The sequence below is a fragment of the Rhea pennata genome, chromosome 3, assembly GCF_028389875.1.
Source record: "Rhea pennata isolate bPtePen1 chromosome 3, bPtePen1.pri, whole genome shotgun sequence".
Classification (NCBI taxonomy): Eukaryota; Metazoa; Chordata; class Aves; order Rheiformes; family Rheidae; genus Rhea; species Rhea pennata.
In genome coordinates this window covers 54,142,634-54,168,734 of record NC_084665.1, presented here as the reverse complement: position 1 = coordinate 54,168,734, position 26,101 = coordinate 54,142,634, and the positions used below count along the sequence as shown (strand labels likewise).

The following is a 26,101-nucleotide window of genomic DNA, read 5'->3' as shown; positions in this document are numbered from 1 at the left end:
ACTAATCTTTTTTGTGATCTTTGTCATGCCAAGAAGATTTAATTTTCTAAGCATACACAGCATAGTTTGTAGATACCACATTTTGTTTCAAATCTTTAACTTTTCTTTAAAGGAGATAATTGCCAGGTAAAAGATCCAAGATACGGTCATGTTTATAATCTGAAGCCGCTTTCCGATAAGGACATAAAAGTGAGTACAGATGAGTATGACTACTACTTCAGAGTCTGTGGAGAGATAACAGAGTTTTGCAAACCAGATTTTCGAGCTGTGTCATCATGCCAAGTAAAGAAGATGGACAGTACTTTCAGGAAAGTAGCAGGTACAGCACTTGAATTTGGGAAGGAACTTGAAGAGTGGGAGGATGGGCAGGAACTCCTTATATCATGCAGTAGCTTCAGTTACACCCTTGTTCCTTCTTATCTCATGAGATGAAGCACCTCAGCACTTTTGCTTCACATACAAGTAGAGCTTTATGGGTATTGTTAGTTGCGCACTTTAAAACTTCACTCAAACCGTACTGTACTGGAATAGTTCTCACTAAATAACTACATCTCAACTTTAAAGTCTGTCTTTCTATCAGCACTTGCGCATCCACTTTATTGTATGCGTTAAAGAAATCCTTGTAACTCTGCTGCCAGATGCTTTATATGAACTTGTGCATATATTGGATTAGCTGTTTAATCTTTTCAGTTTTTTTCTTTTAGGCTTGGCTACAGAGAAACTGACTTTCAAAAATGGTTTAATAATGATAAATTATACCAGTGGAGAAAAATGTCACAAAATATACAAACGTTCAACAGCTATATTATTCTACTGTGACAAGACTACATCAGAGGTTAGTTTCAGAACACACACTTCGTGTACATACCGTCCTTCAGGGTTGCCCTTCCTTTAATGTATAGGAGGGTGAGGTGAAGAACACAAACTAGCTTTCTCTGAGGACTGCCTAATCATTTGCAGATATAGGCTGTAGATAGGAAGTTCCTGTGAGATAATAGAATCATCACCAAATGGTAGTTTGAATTTCCTGTTTATGGAAAGTACCTTCCCCATGCCTTGGGAAAGCTGTAGTATGCTATTCTTTTAAGGGATAACTATAGTTAGCAAAGCTCTTTCAGATGTTGAGAAGAGATAGTCTCTCAGAAGTAAGAGCAGTCCTTTTGTAAAATGTACAAGCTAAGAGGATGAATCTGCAGGAGAACAGGTACTACATGGTCAGAACAAAATAAGGTAGTTACTCTTCATTTTTAGTATTTCTCTCTGTTCTTGAGCTTTCCTTCCTGTTCTTAGTGATGTGTAGGGTTACTTCTACTCTTCCCCCTCGTGACTTCATGGAGGCAGCAGTGGCTCCTAATGTTGCTCTGTTACTTGAAGTGTGCATGTGACTAAACCTAGGTTTGGAAGAAGTCATACTTTCAGTTGATCAGAGACATGGTACCTCTCTAAGAATATGTAAATACAAGTTCCTGAATCTTTTTAGTGGGAAGACTGAGACTTCTTGGTAGTTCTCATATGTTTAAGTGAGAAGTAAATTTCTTAATATTTTTTCTTTCAGCCAATGTTTTTGAAAGAAACTCCAGACTGCACATACATGTTTGAATGGCACACGCAATATGCCTGCCCACCTGTTAAATCTACTGAATGTTCCTACAAGTAAGTCTAGTTTCTATAATTTAAATTGGGACTGTGTGGTGACCAAAAGAAACAGTCTTATTGCAATTCAGTGCAAAGCTGCCACTTTGGCTATTGTTTTGACATAGCCAATTACCAGCTAACCTAGTATTCAGTGCTAATAATTTTAAGCATATTTTTATAATGCAAATGTAATATTTGACCAAAGAAAAACACTAATTCTTAGAAAATACTCAAAGACAGTATGAAAGTGAACTGCATGGGGGGAGTTATTGGTGGTTGAACTTTGAATATATTTGTTACAAGTGTTTAGTTACTATTTAACTAATTCAAACAAGAATACTATTGCTGTCTGCCTGGAACTTTCATCAAACAAGGTTATGCTGGGGAAAAGGTTATCTACTATTGTCAAGACTAAGTATTAGCTCATTAAGGTTTAAATAGACAAGGTCAAATGCAGCTAATAACTGACTGTGGCATGGTGATAAGTTTCTACCCTAAGGTAAAACAGTCTACTATAACTGTGCATTGCGCTTGGCATGCACTGAAAGACTGCATGCTTCAGTGACAAGTTGAATTTTCCCTTGCATTGGCTGTAGGCTGTGTGCACATTGACAGTTACTGTGAGTTGGCTGAAGCAGTGATTTCTCTCTGTACTGAATTTGAAGTTTTGGGGAAGTGATGAGACTGGTGTAGACTTCTTATCCAGTGTGGTACTTTGTAGAGTTACTTATATTTAACTTTATTGTAAGTTACAGTGTTTAAGCTACTAGATTTAAGAGACTTTTTAATGCCTTTTCATTTAAATTTTTTACTGCCCTTCTTACAGGGACAATGAAGGAAACTTCTATGATCTTTCGTCTCTGACAAGGCATAGAGAGAATTGGGAGGCTATTGCTCTATCTGCTTCTACACAAAAATACTACATTAATGTCTGCACATCCTTAGTGCCATATGGTGCTGCACGTAAGAACAAAATAAAAATATATTCTAGCTGTGGCTAGAGGAGCTGAATGATAGAACAGTGGTGCTACTTATTGTTCTGAGTAAAAGACTATGAGGCAAAGTATGTGGAAGGAGTTGTCATGTGGAAGGAGTTGTCATCTGAGTAGCAAGGAAAGGCTAGAATGTCTCCTATGACAGCTTCAGCACTCTAGCTCTTCTCTCCTGATTCCAAGTCAGTTGTAACTCCTAGATCTAAAATCATTTTTGAAGCAAGATACCTTGAATTTTTGTCTATGGCATCTTCTGAGACTGACCCTACTTTTGTGCAGTGGATGCCTGAGTACCCTAGTAGTAGCTGCCACCACTTTGGGCATGGCCTTGAGTGAAGTGAGGTGGCTGCTGACACTTGTGTTTTTTGAAAAAAGCACTGTGGGTGTGGTTTAGAGGGTTGCTTGAAGACAGATCAGTCATGACATACCCAAAAGTGTAGTAATAGAATTTTATTCCAGGCAGGAAAGTCTTAACACATGGAGTTAAGATTTGTTTGTTCGTCTGCATAGGATCCTGTCCTTCTGATGCTGCTGTCTCTGTTGTGGATGGTGCAAAATGTACAAGTCTTGGAGAAGTAGCTGATGGTCCCCGCTGGGAAAATGGCATTTCTATTCTGAAATATGTTAATGGAGAGCTGTGCCCCGATAAAATTCGCAAGAAAACAACAATATTGCGCCTTAAATGTGATGAAAACAGAATTGTAAGTGTGGTCCTGCTGGCAGATTTTTGCCTTTTTATGAGTTGTATGCATTAGTGTGTTTCGGGGAGAATGAAGAACAGTTCATACGCATTTCCAACCTAGTTGTCTGTCAGTGGATGGGAGGGAGCTTATGAGCAGAGTGTGGGGTAGAGGACCTGAACTTTAGTTGAGCAGTTTGTAAGAAATTGCTTGAATAAAATCTGTGGTAGCGGACTGTGCATTTGTAATAGCTTCAACTTGTCTATTTAAAAAATGAATACCTTAAGAGGAATTTAGAGCAATAAATAATGCTACTGACCGTGTAGTTTTTTTACTCTCGGTTACACGTCTGTGTGCCTTGACATTAAATCTGTTTGATAAGATGTCTTCCCTTCACCTTTTGGGCCTTTTGTTGCCCGAGTAGACTGTCCTAACAGTTTTATTGTTCTTGACAATGATTCTGTGCTGTCTTGTACGAAGTAGCCTCAGTTAATTACTGTAGACTTGAGTTAACTCACTGGAGCAGGGTGGGATATGAAAAGTCCTAAGAATGGCATTTGAACTGAACTAAAAGCTCAGGGGCAACCCTGTAGCATGAAATCTTACTTTATCGCTTTGTAGATATGTAGCTCTCTATTGATTCATACTTAGGAATCAAAGCCAGAACTTATAACGGCCATTGAGGATTGTGAATATACCTTCTTATGGTTCACGGCTGCTGCGTGTCCTCTTAAAAGCAATGTGCAAAATGACTGCCGGGTAACCAATCCTGCAACAGGTAAGGAAAGGACATGAGAGTTTTATGTGCAGAAGAGGCTGCTGGGAGCAGCACTACTGCATTCCTCATCTTGGGGAGAGGGGGTTATTATAGAAGAGCAGTGTGGCAGATCACCTCTGTATAGTGACTAACAAGCTGGTGGGTAGAAATATCTTGTAAGGTACTACTGTGTTGCCCTTTGAAAAATAAATGGTCTGTGTAGGGAGTTTGCTATATCACTGTCCAGAAACTAGTTTTTACCTCTAACAAAGCTAGACAGTTAAGAATTCATAAGTTAGCAGGCTAGAGAGGCTGGTTGACTTTGCTACTAAATGAAGTTATTGAAAGCTTTTAAAACAAATCTTGACTTTGAATCTGTAAAAAGATTGAATTATTCTCTGATCTGCCTGCAGGCCATCTCTTTGATTTGACATCACTGAAACGAGAGTCTGGCTACATGATCTATGATTTACACAACAGAAAAATTGAGTTGAATGTCTGTGCTGAAACTAAAAGTTCATGTGCTAATGGAGCTGGTAAGCATCTCATCCTGTCTGGTACTGTAATTGCAGGCTATAGAGTATCTGTGGAACTACTTATGCTCTAGTCTACTGTAAAATTTAAGAGGCAGGTTTTACTGAAAACATGGACAGAGTGAAGAAAACAGTTGTGTGGTTGAATCAACTAAAAATCTAAAAATATTCTAAGAAATGGAGCAATTATTCATATCATTCAATTCCTAACCTTAAGTGGGCTTACTTTGTGTTCACTTTATGTGAATTGGTGGGTATTCATACGGATCTTGAAGACAAAACTGTAGACGCTACTGCTGCACCCCTTGGCTACTATCAAAAGGGAGTAAGGTATGAGCTTATAACTGGAGTGAGCAGAGGATGCAAACATTGATGTATAGTGATCTATTGCTATAGTGCATTTATGTTCAGGCTTACGTTCGCACTTCAACCCCTTGCCAACTCTTGTAGTGTTTTATTCTGTTTTAGACCTTTCTGAAACTTCACTAGAAGCTAACTTGTACTTTAAATTTCTTGCTGGTCATGGCAGGTTGGATGGTCCTTCTCTCAAATGAATATGAGACAATATTTAAGCATTTTTAAGTGCTAGGATAAGGCTATCACATGAATTTACAAGATTACCTTTTGCATATTTACAAGAAAATACTGTATTGATTTGATTTTTAGAGGCAACAATAAAATTTATATATAATCTTGGTTGAGATTTAGCATTAGTCTCCTAGTTTTCAGAGACATAACAGAAAACTATGCTTTGTGGTTGTCTAAACATGTATAGTTTAAAGCATATGTAGCATACATTCAACTTTTTAACGAAGTTGGAAAAAACAGTATTTGGACTGTGTTTCAGTGCAGCTCAGTTTAATAGTTAGAGTGAAATAGCCTTTCCTAGGAAAATAAATGGAGACTAAAACTTAACTTCCCTTCCTTTCAGGATTGGAGGGGGCTGGGAGGAAGATAGGAAAAAAAACTCCTACAATTTATGTGTGTTACTTTATACTATTTAAAGGAATGTTGTAGAAATGTTTGATCACTTGTCCTGGCAGAAATGTTTAAAATTGTATTACTGTGCTAAGTTAGAGGAGAACAGGCAAAAAAAAAAAAAAAAAGGGGGGGGGGGATTTGGAAAAAATTGCTTTTCTCCTTTAGACATCCTGTTTCATGCAAAGATCATGTAAGGTAGTTGTTTAGTATAATTTGGAAGGGTGGTTGATTTACTTTGTCTTTTTTTGTTGTTTACACTTAAGGTGTCTGCATCACTAGTGGTTCAAAAACAATTAATGCTGGAAAATTAAATAAAACTTTAACTTACGAAGATCAAGTGTTAAAGCTTGTTTATGAAGATGGAGATCCTTGCCCAGCAGACCCTGAACTGAAGCATAAAAGCTATTTCAGCTTTGTTTGCAAGTCTGATGCAGGAGATGGTAGCTGGCCTGTTTTTCTGTCCCTTGATGAGCAGACATGCACTAACTACTTCTCTTGGCATACTTCCTTGGCTTGTGAGGAAGAGGTAAGAACTACTTCTAGAAGACATTCTTCTGTGGGACTAAGTTTCCAGTGGTTTAGGCATAGTAGCAATGTATGTTTTAAAACTCTTGAGCGTCAAGACACTTTCTGTAGCAGAGGACCCAAATTAATACAGAACATTCTTCAATGGGACTTCTGCAGCAGAGATGAGTAGTACTGGTCAAAACTTCTGGTGAACGTGGCGAGCAAGTTAATGCTTAACTATTTAGATCAACCTTTCTGTGAATCTGCTTAACTCAAATGGAAGCCTTAGGCTGATTTGGGGAGGTTCATGGTTAAGATTCTCCAACACAGTGGTTGAGGTTAGATTGAGCTGAGGATGGAGATCTGTGCCTAAGTCTACTTTGTTTCCAAGCGAGTATCTAGAGGCCAGGCAAATGGGATCAGGTTTGCTCAGTACTGTACGTGATTTGATCAATCTTGATAGCATGAGTTTAGAATCTGCCTTTGCCCTGTAAGGTATGCTGTGATGTATTTATTTAGTAAACTGTAGGCCAACTGGTATTGCAGACAAAACTTTGAGCTGCTCTTATTTTAGCTGGTTAGGCTGTTTCTGGTAGTGGGAACACAGTAAAAGCCAGCAAAAGGTAGGAGTGTAAGGTTAAATGGCTTAAGATAGTATTCCCTGAGCTATAGGATAAGTTCAGGTCAATTCTTAATAGCACCTGAACAGTACCTTTGTGAATCAGTGCAATCTTGCTTTGAACTCAGTCATGCTTTGGGCTTCCTTAAGTGAAACGTTCACATGAAGAAAGCTTTGTTAGCTACTTCTGTCAAAAATTTTCTTGCTACTTCAAATACTTGTGCAGAGAATGACTGTCTAAACTGGCTGAAAGGCAGAGCTCAGAGGGTTGTCATCAGTGGCATGGAGTCTAATTGGAGGCATGTGGCTGGCGGCGTCTCCCAGGGCTCAGTACTGGGTCCCATCCTGTTCAACTTCATCAGTGACCTAGATGAGGGGATGGAGTGCCCCCTCAGCAAGTTTGATGATGCTACCAAGCTGGGAGAAGTGGCTGACACACCTGAGGGCTGTGCTGCCATTCAGAGAGACCTGGACAGGCTGGAGAGCTGGGCAGAGAGGAACCTCCTGAGGTTCAACAAGGGCAAGTGCAGAGTCCTGCACCTAGGAAGAAATAACCCTAGGCCCCCAGCTGGGGGCTGACCTTCTGGAGAGCAGCTCTGCAGAGAAGAACCTGGGAGTGCTGGTGGATGACAGGTTGACCATGAGCCAGCAATGTGCCCTTGTGGCCAAGAAGGCCAATGGTCTCCTGGGGTGCATTAGGAAGAGTGTTGCCAGCAGGTGGAGGGAGGTGATCCTGCCCCTCTACTCAGCTGTGGTGAGGCCTCATCTCGAGTCCTGTGTCCACTTCTGGGTTCCCCTGGACAAGAGAGACATGGAGCTACTGGAGAGAGTCCAGCATAGGGCTGCAAAGATGATCAGAAGGCTGGAGCACCTGCCCTCTGAGGAATGGCTGCGAGAGCTGGGCTTGTTTAGCCTGGGGAAGAGAAGACTGAGGGGGGATCTTACCAATGTATAGAAGTACCTGAAGGGAGGGTGTCGAGGGGAGAGGGACAGCCTCTTTTCAGTTGTCCCATGTGACAGGACAGTGGGCGAAAATTGAAGCACAGGCAGTTCTGCCTGACCGTGAGGGGGAATTTCTTCCCTGTGAGAGTGACGGAGCACTGGACCAGGTTGCCCAGAGAGGTTGTGGAGTCTCCTTCTCTGGAGATCTTCAAGGCCCGCCTGGATGCAACCCTGTCTAACGTGCTCTAGGTGACCTTGCTGAGCAGGGAGGTTGGACTTGATGATCTCCAGAGGTCCCTTCCAACCTGGCTGATTCTAAGATTCTATGATACTGGAGAGAAGACTTTACCTATATATACCACAATGCACCTATAAATCCGTACTGCATACAAACACTGTGTTCTCCAGCCTCCTAACTTCATTTAGTAATTGTTTATGCGTTTTGGACTGTTTTTTTGGTGTATCCACAGTGACTCTAGATATTTCATGAGTAGTGATGTCTAGGCAGTGATGATCACTTGTCCTGAAATTGAATAATAATTTTTGTGCCGTTTCTCCTTATCTAACACTTAAACAAGAATAAAATCTTTAGTATGTTGTCAGTAAGCTTGTGCACTTTGAGAATGTATTTGAAATAACTTCTGAGGAAATGCAGTACTTAGGCCATCAGCTTATAGTGCAGTAACTTTACCCTGTTACAACCAAGCTTGTTTATTGGAGATGGTCCCATGCTGGGACCCATGGGGACATGCTGGAGGTTGCATGTTAAAGTTTTAACTCCTGATGTTATTCTGGTATGGACTCCATTTCATAAGCATGCTTTTAAGAGCTGGACTCTTTCATGTGCTTCTTGTGGATGCTAAGTATCTGTAGCCAAACAAAAATAGCGACAAGTGCTGCTTAACTTGAATCAATTATGAGACTTAAGTGCAACTACTCTTCACTCCTGGTGATGACAAGCATATTTGTCTCTGTAAAGTGGATAGCAATGAAATATACTTTTTTTTTTTTTTAATAGGTTAAATGTTCAGTGTTGAATGGGAGTTCTGTTATTGACCTGTCTCCTCTGATTCATCGCACTGGATATTATGAGGCATTTGTGAATGAAGCTGCAGTGGATGCTTCTCCGGACTTCTACATTAATATTTGTGAGCCTCTCAATCCTATTAGAGATGTCAGTTGCCCACCTGGAGCAGCCGTTTGCATGGTTCCTGTTAATGGACTACCAATAGTAAGTATTATGCCTGGAAACATTGGAACACAAACTTCTCTATGGACTTTAAAAAATATTCTTCCCCAGAGACCTGATTTGAGCTGGAGCTTGGCAATGGGAGAAATAAATGGAGTACTAAATAAAAACTTACTCTGCAAAATTACCTTTCATCTCTCTTCTCTAGTAAGAAGTACTTATACATCCTGACCTCCTAGTGATTTTTGGGAGGTGGGAGATTCCATGATATTGCAGATTGTTTTCAGTACATGCAGTGACAAATATGAAAAATCACTGTAGAAAACTTTCACTTAGTGTTGCATGCCAAGTACTGAGCCTGTGAAGCAAGAAAAAGCTGCTTAGTTTGCCATTCTGAGGTGCAGAAATAGTAATTGATTCCATGACAGCTTGTCAGAACTATGAAGAAGGATATGTCCTAGCATACTCTGATAGGCGTTTAAGTCTTTTCATGAAAGTATTGACAACTGCATGAATAACGAGCCTATTATTGGAAGCTTGTTGTTTCACTGAGAGATACTGGAGTCTCTTACCTTTTGAACTCATCTTTGCAGGCTTTAAAAGCACATAAAAATGGATTTAGTTTTCCATGAACTTCTACATTGACCTACAGAACTTACTCCATCATTAAACTGTGTTATTTTCAAGTGATATGTAGCTATTTTGGCCCAGTAATCTAAAAAATACCACCCATAAGATGCAGAACCTCCGTGGTTTGTTGAGCTTAATCAAGGGTTGTTTTGAGCTGTCCAACTCTTACTTTGATATATTATTTTGAATAATATGTGCTTTTGAAAAGCTGAACGGATCAAACATTGGATTGATCTGAATCTCTGGGTTGATCTGAAATCTAGCAGTTCGTCTGTTTTAAATGCGTATTTTTGCTTGTGTAGGATATTGGTCGTGTTACTGAACCTCCCAAGATAAATGAGGCAATGAATGAAGTTTACATCACTTACAACAGCACTACTCCTTGTGAAATAAACAACAAATTGAACTATACTTCTCTCATTGTATTTCATTGCATCCAAGGAACTAGTATGGTAAGATGTCTATGAAAAACTTATGTTGATCCTGGAGCACATTGGAAAATGGTAGTAACCAATGAAAATGTTAGCTTTGCATATAACTAAATCAAGAATTTATTTCTAGGTTGTAAGAATGGATTAACAAGCTTGCCTTACACTTGAGCAAGGAAAATGCTTGGTATTTATAGTCTTAACTGAGCAAAATTTCAGAGTTACATCAGTTTGGGAGCAGCTGATTATGATTGTTTTGGGGAGCAGATTCCACTGACGGAATGTACTAGTTATTTATTGTTGGCATTAAACTTGATGCTATCTTGTACTATGCCTTGATCCAAAAGTGTGACCTTTTGCTGTAGGCTAACACAATAACTTTTACACAGTTATATGGATTTTTATCTATGAAATATTTGCCCTATATTATAACCCTTTCTATAGTTATATGGCTTTAGAAATTTACTTTTAGATACTTAATTTTTGTTCAGGGCTGACAACTGAACACTGCCTGTATAAACCTAACGTCCTTAATTTCTTTGAATGGTTTGTTTAACAAAAGCAGTAGAGAAATCACTTTGACTGACAAACTAGAGCTTGTTGGAGGTGATCAGTGGAACCACTGTCTATCAACATGGGAAATGAGCTGAAATGTGGACAGCTGTGAATATAGCACAGGCTGCACCTATATTTTTATTTAAAATATGATGACAAAGGAAACATTCTGTCCTGACCTGAATTTGGTGAACTCTTTAAAATGTTCCCTACCATGGATTAACACAGCACTTCAACATTATTGTTCCTACTTTCAACTAAGATAAACAGAAATCTTTATTAATAAGAATTTGCCTGCTTCAGTTTGAGTGTTTTCTGAAGCTAATTGGAAAGTACTTTACCTGCAGCTATTTAGTACTGGTGATTATACTGAGGCAACAAATTAGCCCTGCCATTAGTGAAATCTAACGTTAGTAATGGAGGTTAAGTTTTATTTTAAATATACCCATAAAATAAAACCTAATGTCTCTTGCTATGGTATTTGGCAACAGGGCAAGCCAAAGATGATAAGGAAACTTGGCTGCAATTTTGTGTTTGAGTGGGAAACTCCATTTGTGTGTCCTGATCAAGTAAAAACTTCAGGTTGCTCTGTGACTGATGAACAATTACACTACACTTTTAACTTGACCAGCCTTTCTGGAAGATCATATAAGGTAATGCATTCTGGTGATGTGATCATATTGATCATCATGATCAACAGTTTGAAGCTGAAGCAAAGGGTTTGACATTCCAGGGTGTGAAAGGTGACCGAAGATCATACTGCACCTTTAGTCAGTGTTTGTATTTGTTTGCCCTCTGGTGGTGGTGGTGGTGGGGAAACCCATTAGAATGCTGGCTTTTTTACTTTTGAGGGGCAAATTCAGTAGTGCCCTGATGGGAAGGGATTCTACCTCTTCACCTGAGGTAGAATCCTAACTTGGCCTTGAACATGTAAGTTCTACTGAACAGGTTATGCCCGTGTCCCTGTGGGTATACTTGCTCTGCAAGTTTGCCATATTAATGGAGACCAGCCTTGTAAAATAAGTTCTGATTTCTCCACCTGCATTTTGCAAATATTGTATGAGACGTGGCTTATAAAGTCCTTGGGCAGTGCTTTGTCAGTATTGATTGCAGGCTGTAAGAAGCTCTCTTGTTCATTATGCTTCTGGATGCAGGCACAGGTGCTTTCTGGATCCAGCAGTTACCATATTGGTGTATGCAGTAAAGCAACAGACATGCCCCAGGGGAAATGCAAAGATGGGGCTGTGTGTCTAGTCTCAGAAAATGGTGTGTCATCCTTCGGAAATATAAAAGAAATGAAAATGGACTATAGCCATCAGGATGAAACTGTCATCTTGCGGTATACAGGCGGTGATCAGTGCCCTCCAGGTGAGATCAGCAGATTCACTCTTCACTGTAAAGACTGGTCAGCTTTCTTAACCTTGATTCTGGCTTTGTGATAATAAGAAGGAAGCAATATGAGTTTCGCATACCTAAATAAAAACATGTAGTCCTGCTAAATCAAATGCATTTGATTTATCTACAGCAGGTATCTGCTAAAAGAGTACAGCTTTTCTGTAGGGATGATTGTAACTGTATAATACATCCTAGTACTAAATTGCATTTTTAAATGTTTGTTCTCTGCCTTTGCCTCATGACTGTTCTTAAATAATATGGAAACGCAGGCTTCAGATGTGGTCCTGGCTCTGGATGTGCCTGCTCTTCCATTGCCTGTTACTAAGTGGATGTACCCTTCTTTCTCAGTGACTGAAGAAGGGGAGCTTTGTGTGTTCCCCTTCAAGTACAAAGGGAAGAGCTATGAGGAATGCATTACAGAAGAAAAGAATAGACTATGGTGTGCTACAACTGAAAACTACCAGCGAGATGGAAAATGGGGGTTTTGTAGCAATGGTAAGGACTTCCTATATTTAATGTGCAGTGATCTCAGTTAACACTGAGTTAGCCTTTATCTGTCTGGGGCAAAAGACCATTGGTGTAATGTGATAGGAGGAAAGGATGAGGTGGGCAAGGCAAGGGAATATATGGGAGGAACTTTATCCAAGTGGATGAGCAAAGTAAAAGGAAACACCGAAGCCTTTAGAAATGGAGGTTTCAAGTCATAAGTGGTGAATACTCCTCCTTGATGGAGGTCATTCATCCTGGAAGCAAGCTTTGCACAACTTTCTAAAAGGTATCAAAGTTAAATGGGTGTGACATAGCTGTCGTCTTCCCTAATTTAAGTCTCAACTGTGTTAAACGACACCCGATTAAAACTTCTGCTCCTGTGTTAGAATTACAACACTAAAATCTATGCATACCGGAAAACCTCTTGAAAGTTATTTTTCTACCTCTCTCCCTTTAGCAACTGGAAAAAGGGAATCTACCATTATCTTCATGTGTGATGAGAATACTGGCAATGGGAGTCCCCGCCTTCTGAGTGAGACACTTGGCTGTGCTGTGACATTTGAATGGAGGACGCAGGCTGTTTGTCCTCCTAAGAAGATGGAGTGCAAGTTTGTCCAAAAACACAGAACTTATGACTTGAGAATGCTCTCTTCCCTGACAGGATCATGGATCTTTTTCCACAATGGAAACTCGTGAGTAAATCCCAGCTTGCTAATCAATATAGCAGGAGCTGTAAGATGACATAGAACTTGTTTTGCTCCTTGTTCAGGGTCTATTTAAGCTTTTCAGTTTAAGTTGCTGCCACTGTGTGAAAATTGTCAATATTTAATACTGCATGAAATTATACAAAAAATAAAGGAACTGCTTTATCTGAAGAGGGTAGATACTTATGGCAGTCATCCTCAGCCTCTCCCTCTATTAGTAAATTTTTAAAGAGTAAATAAGTTTAAACTAAAAGCTTCTTGAAGGCTTTCTACTTAAACTATCTTACTGAAGTCACTTCACAGTATAAATGCATTTTTTTGGATACATAATTAAGGTAAACATAAATCTTGACTCCCTTTTGAGGTTGACTCAAACTTCAGACAAAATATGCCCTTAAATGGGTCTTGTTTCTCCTGCTATGAAGACTGAAACACATTTTTGGAGGAAAAAGATTGCCAGTATCAGCTTGGAGGAAAATGTAAAACTGGAGCCAGACTCTTTTTCAGTGGTGCCGTGTGACAGGACGAGAGGTGACAGGCATAAACTGGAACAGAGGAAGGTCCGCCTGAATATGAGGAAGAACTTAGTTACTGTGGGAGTGATAAAGCGCTGGAACAGGTTGCCCAGGGAGGTTGTGGAGTCTCCTTCTCTGGAGATCTTCAAGGCCCGCCTGGATGCAACCCTGTCTACCATGCTCTAGGTGACCCTGCTGAGCAGGGAGGTTGGACTAGATGATTTCCAGAGGTCCCTTCCAACCTCAGCCATTCTGTGATAAATGGCAGGCAGTCACCACTTCCTCCAGTAAATGAATAGAAATGAACTGGCAGAGAGCATAATTTGATAAGCTGTAGAGTGACAGAACTCTTGTTCATCACTTCACTAGCAGTCTTCTGTTCAATAATACTTACCTGGTATAGAACTAAAGGAGGATACTCATTTAAGATAGAGCTACAAGCTTTATAGCTGGACAAAACAAATTTCTGAGCATCTTCAGACTTGGCAGCTGCCCTAGATCAGAACCAACCAGTGAACTAATCTGGTGTATGATAATTTTTTTTACTTGAAAATGATAGTTAAAAATATTCCTCTGAACTTCAGCATGTGCTTTGTTTGTTCAGTAGCTTGAGTATTTCATTTTCATTCAACTTGACTAGTTTCCAGTTAAGAAGCTATATAGCTTCTTATTTTGTCTTTTTGGTTTAGCCTAAATTGACTTTAAAGAAGTTTTCTCTTTCTATAGATACTATATGAATCTTTGTCAGAGGGTGCATGAAGGACCCACAGGCTGCCCTGAACGAGCTAGTATTTGTAGAAAAAGCAACAATGGTGACGTTCAAGTTCTTGGACTTGTTCATACACAGAAACTGAATGTGACAGGTATAGTTCCTTGCTCCTGTAGAGAGCTATGAAATGGTTAAATATCACAACTTAGCTATAGTGGTTATCACTGTATAAAAACTTCACTGAAATTCTGAAATATTTCCTCCAATAAACCTTTTGTGTGTGGAGGAACAACCCCAAAGCAATGAGAAGCAAAACAAAAACCCTACTATTACTTATATGGCATTTTATGTCAGGGTAACAAACTAAAGCAAATAAAGCTGTGATTAAACAGGTGAATTGTGGAAAGGAGAGTTATTTTTGTTCATCCAATTGTCCACTGAGCTTTTTTATTAAAAAGCAGCATTGAGGGAAATGATTAATTGGCTTTAATTGACTTCACCCTTCAGAAAAGGAGCAAATAAAACCCCTTGATCTTATTTAAGTTTCTAGTTTAAGGACTCTTTACAATTGCTGCTAAGTTTGCAAAGCTTCCTTCATTTTTGTAACCAACTTCAAAAACAGTAGGGTGTAGTGAATGTGTTCATTGCCTGAACTTGGTTATAAATGAAATTTATTTGCTCTTAAGATATCAGAAGAACTTCTTCAAATTTAATGTTGTTTATGTCCATACTGGTGACCTGAACACAGCACTATGTGAATGCAAAGAGTGTGTTTGAAGAGAAATTTGGACATAGTCATCAGTGAAAACTTCAGACTTACTGAAGTACTGTAACAGATGCATAGTTTATGAAGGATATTAGCTAAACTAAGTAATGAGCTGTAGAGAATGAACAAATGGAATTTGTGGTAGCTGCTTACAAAATCCTTTAGTGTCACCGTTATCTCTTCTAGGTGATACAGTGTATATCAGTTATTCCAGTGGGCAGGAATGCAGGAAAAATAAGAAAATAATGACAATTATAGAATTGAAATGTGCAAAAACAGTTGGTATGCCTGTGCTACAGAGGTGAGTAACAAGTCAGCTTACCTGATCTTTCATGGCTTATTTCTTCGTATCTCTCTATTAGACTGTAAGTGTTCAGGTCAGTGACTGTCTGTTCTGCTGGGCAGCCCCAGAATCATCAGTTTCTGGTTAGTGACTTAAATGCTGCAGTAATACAAAGGATCATGGTGAATGAGTTTTCTTTCCCTGTACCTCTTCATAAAGAATGTGGAAATACTGTCAAGGATACCCAAAATAAGCAGAAAAGCAGATTGGCTTAGGAAAGTCCAGTGAGTTACTGGCTGTGAAGTGAGGGAAATGAATGACTTCTCACTTCTCAATCTTTTTCCCTACCGTAAGATTCTGACTTTGTTGAATGAAAGGCAGTGAACAAAGTGCCTGAGGAAAAAGTCTGACTTGAGTGCCCAATTTAAAAAAAATCTGACTGGAAGAATGGATTTTTGTATACACTTTTCCTTCCTTCAAAATTAGGAAGGAGAGCATGTACATGCGTCAACTTCTAACTGAAGGAGTCTGCTGGATACCACTGTATATTCCTGCTGTGCTGTTGAGTTCCTGCTGTATTGCTAGTATAACATATTGTACCAGAATCAAGGCAGCATGGAGTGGCCCACGTAGGGATCCCATAAAAAGGGAAATATTAGGTTGTCTCTGAAGTGGTGTACGAAGGGCCAAATACTCAGTTACAGTTAAGACTTGAATTCAGATAGGTCTCTATCTAGTTGCATCTCCTGCCATTTTAGAAATTTTTAGACTAGGAACAGCATCCAGATTCCTCTGTATCTTTTCTATTGCTTCCCATCTCCCTCTCCACAAGAAATGTTTCTGAAAGCAGCACCTTACACACCTAGGTGTCTGAGTGTTACTTTCCAGAACTCACCTTTGGTCTGTATTTGTAAGACATGCATCTCTTGGAGTTCTTGTACTTGTACACTTCCATAAACAACTCTATTCTATATTTATCTTAGATAGTCTGGGGGAAAAGAATCTAAGTGTTCTGATGCCAATTTAAAACTGATATAGTGACTTGGATATTGTTTTCATGTCAGTTATAATAAACCACTCTTAACATCTGCTCTAACTTGCTATAGATAAGTCATTTGGCTAATAAAGCATGGTTTTGCTCCATTCTTTAAGCATTCCAAGCTTTCTTGTTGCCTTAGTGCATATCACTTAACTAGAGTGTCTGTTCTGTGAGGGGTATATGCATGACTGCAAGTACTCCGAAAGGCTGACTTTTTGCTCAGTCTTGTTTTGGTGAACTGCATATTGCTTGTTGATTTGGAAGGCTGTACAAGAGGCTCTGCAAGTGTCAAAAGAACTAAGCTGCAAAATCTAACTAGGTCATGTTTCTTACCCTAGCTAAGTAAAGTACAAAGCTTTAACCTACCAAGAACAACCTGGCTTGTTAGCTAAAATGCTTAAGGAAAACCTCTGACCTTTGGAACTTAATTTTAAGTGGGAAGCTTGTTCTTAGCTTGTGTTCAAGGTAAAGGTGGTTTTAAGTGTTAGACTTGTAGAAGAGGTCAGTACAACTCTTCTTTAGGTAGCCTCTTCTAGTGTGTTAACTACTCTACTTGCTTACCAGAAGATGCTTAAGCAGGAGATTCCATTATCATTTCCCAGACTGATGTGCTATGTCTGTTTACTTGTCAGGATTGATGAAGAAAACTGTGCTTACTACATCACTTGGGACACACGAGCAGCTTGTGCTGTTAAGCAGCAGGAGGTGGAGGTAGTGAATGGAACAGTTATTAATCCTGTAACTGGGAAAAACTTCTCTTTGGGGAATGTTTATTACAAGTAAGTAAAACAAAAACCTTAGTCCTGTAGAAATCCACTGTAAGAACAGAGCTTGGTGTGACTACTTTAAGTTACCTTAACCATTGCTATCTGTTCCATGGAAATCCCACTAAATTTGCTGCCAGACTTGTACCAGTGATGGACTTAGGGGCCAGACTGGTATTGGACGTCATACAGTTTGCTGCTGGACTTAAACGCTCTGAGCATGTCTAGGTGTACTCAAGGTCTAAACCTGCACATACACTATCTTGATGGCAGAATTGATGGTTGATGCTGAGTGAGTCATTGCTCTCTTCCAGAGAGCATAGATAGCAGTTCAGTTCCAAAGACCCTTATTTGTACCTACACTACTCTTTGGCCTTTTATGTAGTTCCTTTCTTTCTGCTCAGCAGATCCATGTGGAGGCAAGAGCTCATGCTTCAAAAGCCTCAAAAGTGGGGAAGGGCAGCTCTGGAAGAAGGAGTGTTTAAGTGTGTCGGACTCTGGAAAGGCAGGGAAGGACCAACAGTTGCACTGTTTGTATAACATGTTGCACATAACTATTCCAGACAGTTTTGCAGTTTGCTATATTTTAAATAAAACTAACGTTTTATGGAGGGAAAACCACTCCCACTCTAGTGTTGTGGGAAGAATAAACTCTGTGTACAGGGTGCACAGAGTATGCACTGAAGGATGTGGGATCAGTGTAAGTAAACAAGTGTTGTGAATAGACCTGCTGTGCAAACATAGTTTTCCTCTGTTGCTTTAATGCTATAAATAAGGAATCAAATTGGTCTGGATGGGGGAGATAAGGTCAGGACAAATGAGAAGCTTGATGTAATGTTCGATGGAAAAACAAGTTATATTTGAGCAAGCTCAGCCTTTGAGCAGAAGGCTAGAACAAATAGCTCTTAATCTTAAAACATTCTTAGCCCTCATCAGCAGCACAGGAGGGTACAGTTGCAAGTGGTATTTGTGAAACCTCTGCAATAGAACTAGTTCTTCTATAGAAGACATCTTGTTGGCAGTCAGTAAAAGCTATGCTGTGCAGTTTATCGTAGCTCCATGGCATGCTCGATAGGGATTTTATGGTCAACATGTGATGTGTATGAAAGCTGCTGAATCATGCTTGTGTTCCCAGTTATTTATCTTAATCCTCTGAAAGTGTTTAAGCACATGCCTATTGAGGGCAATATAGCTAGCAATGTTTGCTTTTTTTTGTGCGCTTTGGGAAGGTTTTGTGCTAAATATAATCCTCATCTGTAAGTATTTAGGGTGGAAGTCTGTCTCATTGCTCTTCTGGCTCTTGAATTGTTCACTCCAACTTGCTCTGGAATTAGCTAGTGATAGCTCTTATCACTGTTGCCAGCCTTGCCTCTTGAGAATAACCCAAACCCAAGTTTAAACTTCAGGATAGGCCTGCCCTCTGTCTCCTCAGGTTGTACACAGCTTCTGGTGACATACGAACAAATGGTGATAAATATGTATATGAAATTCAACTTTCTGGTATAAGAAACTCAAGTTTCCTGGAGTGTACTGGAGCAAACATCTGCCAGGTCAAGAGTAATGAACGTCGCTTTAGAAAAATTGGTTCTTCCACAAAAGCTAAATATTATGTTGAAGGTAAGTACTTACTAGCTGAATTTGCTTGATCCTCTGTATGCATGGCTTCATGGTTTTGTTTTCATAACATCTACACTAATCCATTTCTGCAAAAATATGCAGAATCTGTTTTCCAGAATTTAAAGCTTTTTGCTGTTGTATAATCTCGATTGCAGAAGTGGCTTTATACTGGATTGTACTACTTAAGTGGGTTGATACTACTTAAAAGACTTTAGGAATAATGTAAAACAGGAGATGAAGTCTCGTAAGTCTCCAGTTTTCCCTCTGCACTTATGCTCTATAAGCAGTGGTCTCCTTTACCCCTTTACCTTTCCTGGTAAGGAACATAGCCTATCGTTCTGTTGTAACTGATGGGAATCAGGTACGTACTGAGTTATGTAAGGTATGGTACCATACAGGTAAGGTCACCCGAAGAAACTTCATAGTGTGTAAATTCCACAATAAATACATGTAAGAATGTTGAGACTAGCAGTTAACTTTCTAGCCTAATGCTGATAGACTGTTCTCAGGGAAGTACTTAACTGTAAGGTTTTCTTCTTTGTAGATGATGACTTGGATGTTGTATTTTCATCAGACTCTGGATGTGGCAAAGATAAGTCAAAGTTTGTCTCTTCAACCATTTTCTTCCACTGCAGTCAACAAGCAAAGGAAGGCATCCCTGAATTCCTTCATGAGACAGCAGACTGTCAATATTTATTTACCTGGTACACATCTGCTGTGTGTCCATTAATGTGAGTAATGTTTTTCTGAAAACAGCTCTTGTCAACACTTGTCAACTAAAGGGCTTTTTGTTTTTATTCATTGGTTGTGAAAGGAGGCAAGCAATTTAGCAAAAGGAGTAGATGCATAGGTAGATTGAATTGGTGTCATGCATGTTATACTTCGCAGTCATTTAGCAGTCAAACTGATACAGACCTAAAACCTTGTTTGCACTGGAAACTGGAGAGGCATGGTGGAGTTTTAATATCCATCTCTCCATTAAGTAAAACCTATTGTAACTGAGGAAACATGCTTTATCTTGTTACTGAAAGGAATAGTCAGTATTCAGGCAAGTATTTTTGTCCTCCCTGCCTTAGAGTGAAAAACAATATAGATCTTGCAGAAGTACTTCATGATTTCTGTAATGAATTGATTGTTCTATTCTACAGATCTATAAAGGATAAAGATGGTCATTTAAAAGCAAAATTACTGCATATAGGTCTTTAACTGCACTCTTGGCACTGGGCAGCCTCACTGAAGAGTTACTCATATGTTGAAATGATTAATCCTAGGACTGTTCATTTTCCTGTTGCTAACTAGTTTTGAAACACGGGGAGGGTATGTTCATTCTGGTTAAACAGGGGATTAGCTATTGAGGGAGTTTGATCTGTATGCTGCCACAGTCAGCTGGAAGGTGAATAATTACTGTAGCTTCTACAGTTTGCTCAGGTGCAGATTTCACTCTAAAACACCTTTGTATGGAAAGCTGCTGCAGTGTAAGCTGTAAAATGTCTAATTGTAACTTTGGTCTTGACTAGAATCTCTATGTACTATTTGAAAGCACATTAGAATGCAGGTTTACTTTTTGAGTGATCTTATTGAGAACAAAAAATCCACTGAATTCTATTCTTTATACATGCTAGACAGGACTGACAGGATGTCCTGGCACGTTAACTTCTTTCAAGCTGCTGTTTCTAATCATGTTTGATGCAACTAGTTTATAGTGCGCGTGTGTGTGTTTTTTTTCTTCCCTTTTCTAATCTATACCATTAGATCAGCAAATGTTCCTGGAAGCCATGAAGGCCAATCTGATCAGGAAGCCCAAATACATAAAGGCCTTTCAAGGAGAAGTCAAGCTGTTGGTGCTGTGCTTAGTGTTCTTCTGGTTGTTCTCACTGCATGCTTAATAATCTTGCTGCTCTACAAAAAAGAGAGGAGGTAAGAAAAAATTGGGAAGCTTTTAAAGGTATTTTGTAGTACTTGGTTTCCTCATCAAAAGGAAATTAGTGAACCTCAGAGATTTAATTTGTTTTTTTCAGCTGACAGCTTCAACTGTTAAACAGCTACTCTCGTTTTCAATTTTTTCATTGCTTTCTGAAGGCCCATGCAAAGAGGAATTGACTTGGACTAATCTCTACTGTAGACCACTAACTAAGAGGAATAAAGTAATGTGGCAATCAATATTTAATGCTATCCACCACCTTCTTTCATGGTGTCAAGCTGGAACCATACAACTGCAACAAAGAATACGTGCAAATAGTAGTGCTTCTCTGATTTCCATACAAGGTTGTCTTTTTCATAGCCTTAAAGGCCAAAGGTATATCAGAACAGTCAGGTTGAAGCTGTGGTAACCAGGAAGATGTACAACATTATGGACCAGCTGTTGCTTATTATAATGGTTTTGAATCAAATATGATAGCATATAGCTTGCTTAATAAAATGCTTTCTTGATAGCAAAACTCCAGTGAAGAAAGGTGGGGGTTGTTAACTCGGATACAATCTTTCTAATGCAGTATCTTTCCTTTTTTTAGGGAAACTGTAATAAACAAGATAACAAACTGCTGCAGAAGAACGTCAGGTGTTTCCTACAAATACACAAAGGTAATATATTGGTGAAATCAAAGGTTTTTGTTTCATAAAAGGTTGCCTTAATATAACTTTATAATAAAACTTCCCAGTTCCTTCAGTGCATGGATATTAAACTTTGTGGCTTCAAGAGAGCCACATGGCTGGTTGAGATGTCTAAAAATTACATAGTGAAAAGATGAAAGGTATGCTTTAGGAAATGCTGAAAAGCTGTCCATGAGTAGTGTAGTAAGGTATAAAGCTTTGGGAGAAGGTAGCTGTGGTTCAGACATAATACAGAATGGCTGGAAGCAAGAGTAATATACTGCAAGTGTGTGCTGTTACTGTCTCATGACATAATAAATCCAAGTCCCTATATGGGATGGGTCTGCTAACTGGAGAGATCAGAAATAGGCAGTGTCTAGTGCACTGTATGCAGTCTCCTCTAGCATCTTTTTCTTTCAGATAAACAGCGAAGAAGAAGCTAATGAGCATGAAACAGAATGGCTTATGGAGGAAATTGCAGCGCCAAATCAAAGAACAGCAAAAGGAGGGCAGGAAAATGGTCACGTTACGGCCAAATCTGTTACATCTGAAGCCTTTACGTCTCTCCATGTTGATGACCTAGACAGTGAGGATGAAGTGCTAACAATTCCAGATGTAAAGATTCAGTCAGGAAGAGGACTAGACAAGAGCAAGCGCCCACAAAAGAAGACACCACACCTTGACTTACTGAATGGGGGGAAGGATAAGAAAGTAAAAGCCAAGCCAGGCCAACAGCAGGCACAGAACTCTACAAATACACTATCATTTCATGATGATAGTGATGAGGACTTGTTGAATGTTTAATAACCCCCTCTTGTGCCTAATTAAATATAGAGAGATTATATAATGGGACAACGCTTCCAACCAAATATGAGGACTTCAGCCTGAAAGATTTTTCTGAATTTTGCCTTTAACAAGAAACCATTGAAAAGGGAAGAGAAAGAAAGATGTCTAGGTGGTTTACAATGATCTGTTCAGTAGAGACCGGATTTCTAACATCCGGTTGGCTGAGTTATGTCGACTCTCTAGCCAGAACAGATACTTTTTCTTTTTTTTCTTTTTTTTCCTTTCAAGCCTCAGCATAGACATTAAATGCTTCTTTAAAAGAGGAACCTTTCAAAGGACAGGATTAAAGCTGAATGAAGCCCATGGCTCCTGAGATTCAAATTATCTGACTACTAGCATTTTAACTCCTTGTATTTATTGATTCTCACTACTCAGGTTTGCTTAATAGCAACATGTTTTTCCTGCCGGCAGGGTATATTATTCTATGGGTTCACCTATCATGTGATAAGAAGAAGTAATTCTTGTGTATTGGGATGATTTGATGTAAATTTTAGAACTGGTCTAACTTATCCTGTAAATTTGAATATCCATTCTAATTTAAACAGATCATTGATTCAAAGGTAATGACTGAAAGGTACAACTCTGTATAGCTTTAGCCTGAAATGGTTGCTGTTATTTGCATGATATTTTTGGTACTGGTTATATGACTGACTTCTCAGTATTTGCCTAAGCAGCTGACAAGCACCCAAAGATTTTACCCCCCCCCCCCCCCCCCCCGATTATGGCTGGACTAGAGAACCAGAGTTTCAAGGCCAAAGGCAGAATTCCTGGCATGCAACCTACACTGCCCAGTTTCTCACTGAGAAAAGCCTAACAATCTGAGGACCCTTAATCTACACAACATCTCTGCTAAGAATTGCAAGAAAAATTTTGGGCCCATGTTTTTTGATAATGTAAGTTCTAGTGTGTATACTGAAGCCTTGGCTGTGGTCATTGACTTGAAATTTGCTGATGATGAATGGAAGTCAATTTTCCTCTGGCAGTCTTGCTTCTCTCTAGGACTTTATGGATTCACCTTATGGACAATGATGTAGTTTCGAAGAATTGTACAAGTACATACACTGGTCAGAATTTTTTGAAACTCTTCATTGTTCTTTTTGGTTGGCTTATTCAGTTTCAACAATGGTTTCTTTTTATAAAAAACTCCATTTTGAGTCAAAATAGTGTAATATAAAGTATTTCAGCAATTTCAATAAAAGATATGAAGTGGGTATTCCAAATCCCACATCTCAAGTCTGGAATCTTTCTTGTATTTGTATCAGCTTTAAATACTAGTATTCCCTCAACTTGGTTCCTCAACTTGGTAATCTGTTCTGCTGTTGCCATAGCTAATATCCTAATCTCATTGCCCAAAGTGAGAACTGTTTTATCACAAAGATCAGAATGTGTACATAAGCTCCAGTAGTGTGTATATATACACACATACACACACATGTATGGGTTTTTTTCAGATTTGATTTCCTCCCTGCTTCACTGTTACAAGTGAAGCCTTGAAACAGTTTAGCCAAAGCTTCATCTCATCATACTTAAAATCATATTTAAATGACTAGCCTTTTCATAGTTAGCATTGGGTTAACTTGGGGAAATTAGAGGCCTGACAGTAGGTTTCTAATTAGTCAGTTCCTGTTGAAACAGTTTCCTAAATGAATGCTGAAGAACGTTGCTTCTGCTACCCAGGTCTTAAAGACTTGCATCTTGGAGTTGTTTATGGATCAAAGCATGGCATGAAATGAAATGATTTCTTATACACAAATTTAATTCCAAATGGTCTGTTCTTTGTGACTGTATAATGAGGTTTAGATAGTACAAATGTATTCTACTGAGCAACATCAAGGAAATATTTCTAAGAACATGCATCTGACAGTGAGTGTATTTGATGTCTAGTTTTGGAACTGCTGCCCATTTTTTCATCTAAGCATGCATGGATAGTTTGACTAAATCTTATCCTGTACAGAGCTGGATGCATAACTTGCTTCAGGAGACTATTTTCCCAGTGGAATACTTGGTTAAATACAGAGGAAAATGTTACAAGGATGATGGGGACCAAGGAACCAATATATGAAAGTTAAAGGAACCCATGACTGCATGGGAAGACTTCAGCAGCTGCTTAATGGTGGATTCTGGGCTGGGTGCTGAAACTGCCAGTTGGCCAGGCAGCTCTCTTGGAGGTGGAAGCCTGTAAGATACCTGCATGGCACAGTGCTCAGTACTGCTCCTTTGGGAAATGAAGTGACACCTATCTGCTGCATGGTATAGGGAAAGACTAGTGGGAAATCAGGACAATAAAGCCCAGTCTAATGTTTTTTAATTAACTTTGAACTAGTACACACAATTACAATCTCTTTAAACAAAACTGCTAGTAAAGAAGCTGGTGCAAGGTTTTTTAATTTTTTTTGGGTCACAATCCAGTAGCTTTCAACATTCACTTTCCAGGCAGGATTTGATTGACTTATTTTTCAGTCTTGGTTTCAGCTGATTGCAAACACACCTCTGGCCTGGGGTGGAAGCAGAGGCAGGCTGTGAGTGTGGCTGGTGCTGTGCACTTGTGCCTCCTGCACTGTATGGACGTCCTGCAGCTGAGGAGGTGGAAGTCCAGGGAATTATGGTGGTGACTTCAGGGAGGTTGTGTGCTTAGTGCAGGGTAATGCTGCTTTCAATGGCTGCATAAGCAGAGTTCTTGTTGTTCTGCTTCAGGTGTGTGTGTGTGTGTTTGTGTTTGTGTGTTGGGGGGTGGTTGGCTGAGGAGGTAGTAGGCCTGTGTAATGCAAAGAATGCTCTTGGAGTACTGTTCACAAAGCAGTTTTTGCAGCTACGTCATAATTAATCTGAAGATTGATAGTTTTCAGTGGCAAATTAGGGTGAAGAACTGGTTCTGGTCTATATTTTTGCTTTGGAACTATCTTAAAAGCTTGCTTATTTTTTGGAGTACACTGGAGTAGTTCTTTGGTCTGTACGTAGTGGCTTAATCTGGGCAAGTCACTTCCTGGACCGCTTTCTTCTTTTTTTTTCTATCTTTAAAATATTATCTTTATTCATGCTTTTCCTTCTGAAGAAAGCTGCTGTTATCAGCAAAAGGTACTGGAGTAGCCATATCCATCCATAGACAGTACGAAATGCCACTGAAGCCTGATAAAATTCTACTTTTTTTTTTTTTTTTTTTTTTGTACACCACAAAGGAATCTGCCTAAAGTCTTACAAGTCTGCAGTAAGAAATAATTGTCACTGTCTTCCTTACTGTATATCATGGCTTCCCAAAGCTATTTCCAGTGCATAATCCTATATGAATGCTTTTTAATCTTTCTGAAACACTGAAATTTTTGATGAACAAAATTATGATCAGATAAAATGTTTCCTGCTATGGATAGGGCGGGTTTCTTTGGAAATGGGGATGTGTGGAGACTGAAAGAAGCTGCTGGGGTAGGATGGTCAGCATATGTGAGTTTGCAGGACAGGTGTTCCTCTGCTGTGATAAGATTCAATGTGGGAGCAATTCTATTCCCCAGTGTATTTAAAAATCCCTTAAAGAACCTAGTTAACAAATCTTGTTCATACATTATGCCCATCAATTGCTACACTAAATTTTTCACTCACTTGTTGATAGAATTTTCAGTCTACAATTGTCAAAATGCTTCATGTCTTCAAAAAGTTGACTTGGCTAATAAGAAACAGTGTTCTAGCTGTTAGGTGGTTTTCTGAAGAACAGGAACATATGCTTTCTGATTAGGGGTTAAATGCAAATTCTCCTTGGGTTAATCAAGGTTTGACTTCAAATGAAACCTAAAAAATAAAGCTTGCAACATGTAGCTTAATAATTTATGAAGTTAGTCTTGACTTTTGGTCAAATGTCTTTGTTACTTAAATAGCTTTGCTGCCAACTAAATATATCAGTACTGTAGGGAGGATCTAGATAAGTTTTTGAGGGAGTTTTAATGCAAAA

At 39.2% G+C, this 26,101-nt stretch overlaps 1 protein-coding gene across 2 annotated transcripts in view; it reads left to right on the top strand.

The window, feature by feature from the left end:
* IGF2R (insulin like growth factor 2 receptor) overlaps positions 1-23,397 on the top strand; it is a 58,192-nt gene extending 34,795 nt beyond the window's left edge. For both annotated transcript variants that reach the window (XM_062572322.1, XM_062572321.1), the window contains 22 exons: positions 113-319; positions 705-835; positions 1,556-1,653; positions 2,462-2,598; positions 3,138-3,328; positions 3,959-4,085; positions 4,478-4,600; positions 5,842-6,104; positions 8,665-8,877; positions 9,768-9,917; positions 10,940-11,101; positions 11,603-11,816; positions 12,192-12,338; positions 12,790-13,024; positions 14,278-14,414; positions 15,213-15,327; positions 16,981-17,127; positions 18,545-18,729; positions 19,274-19,460; positions 20,482-20,646; positions 21,240-21,309; positions 21,739-23,397. In XM_062572322.1, the coding sequence (XP_062428306.1) occupies positions 113-319; positions 705-835; positions 1,556-1,653; positions 2,462-2,598; positions 3,138-3,328; positions 3,959-4,085; positions 4,478-4,600; positions 5,842-6,104; positions 8,665-8,877; positions 9,768-9,917; positions 10,940-11,101; positions 11,603-11,816; positions 12,192-12,338; positions 12,790-13,024; positions 14,278-14,414; positions 15,213-15,327; positions 16,981-17,127; positions 18,545-18,729; positions 19,274-19,460; positions 20,482-20,646; positions 21,240-21,309; positions 21,739-22,122 (3,788 nt within the window). In that variant the 3' untranslated portion in view covers positions 22,123-23,397. The remainder of the gene's footprint in view (positions 1-112; positions 320-704; positions 836-1,555; positions 1,654-2,461; positions 2,599-3,137; positions 3,329-3,958; positions 4,086-4,477; positions 4,601-5,841; positions 6,105-8,664; positions 8,878-9,767; positions 9,918-10,939; positions 11,102-11,602; positions 11,817-12,191; positions 12,339-12,789; positions 13,025-14,277; positions 14,415-15,212; positions 15,328-16,980; positions 17,128-18,544; positions 18,730-19,273; positions 19,461-20,481; positions 20,647-21,239; positions 21,310-21,738) is intronic.
* The last annotated feature ends 2,704 nt before the right edge of the window (positions 23,398-26,101 follow it).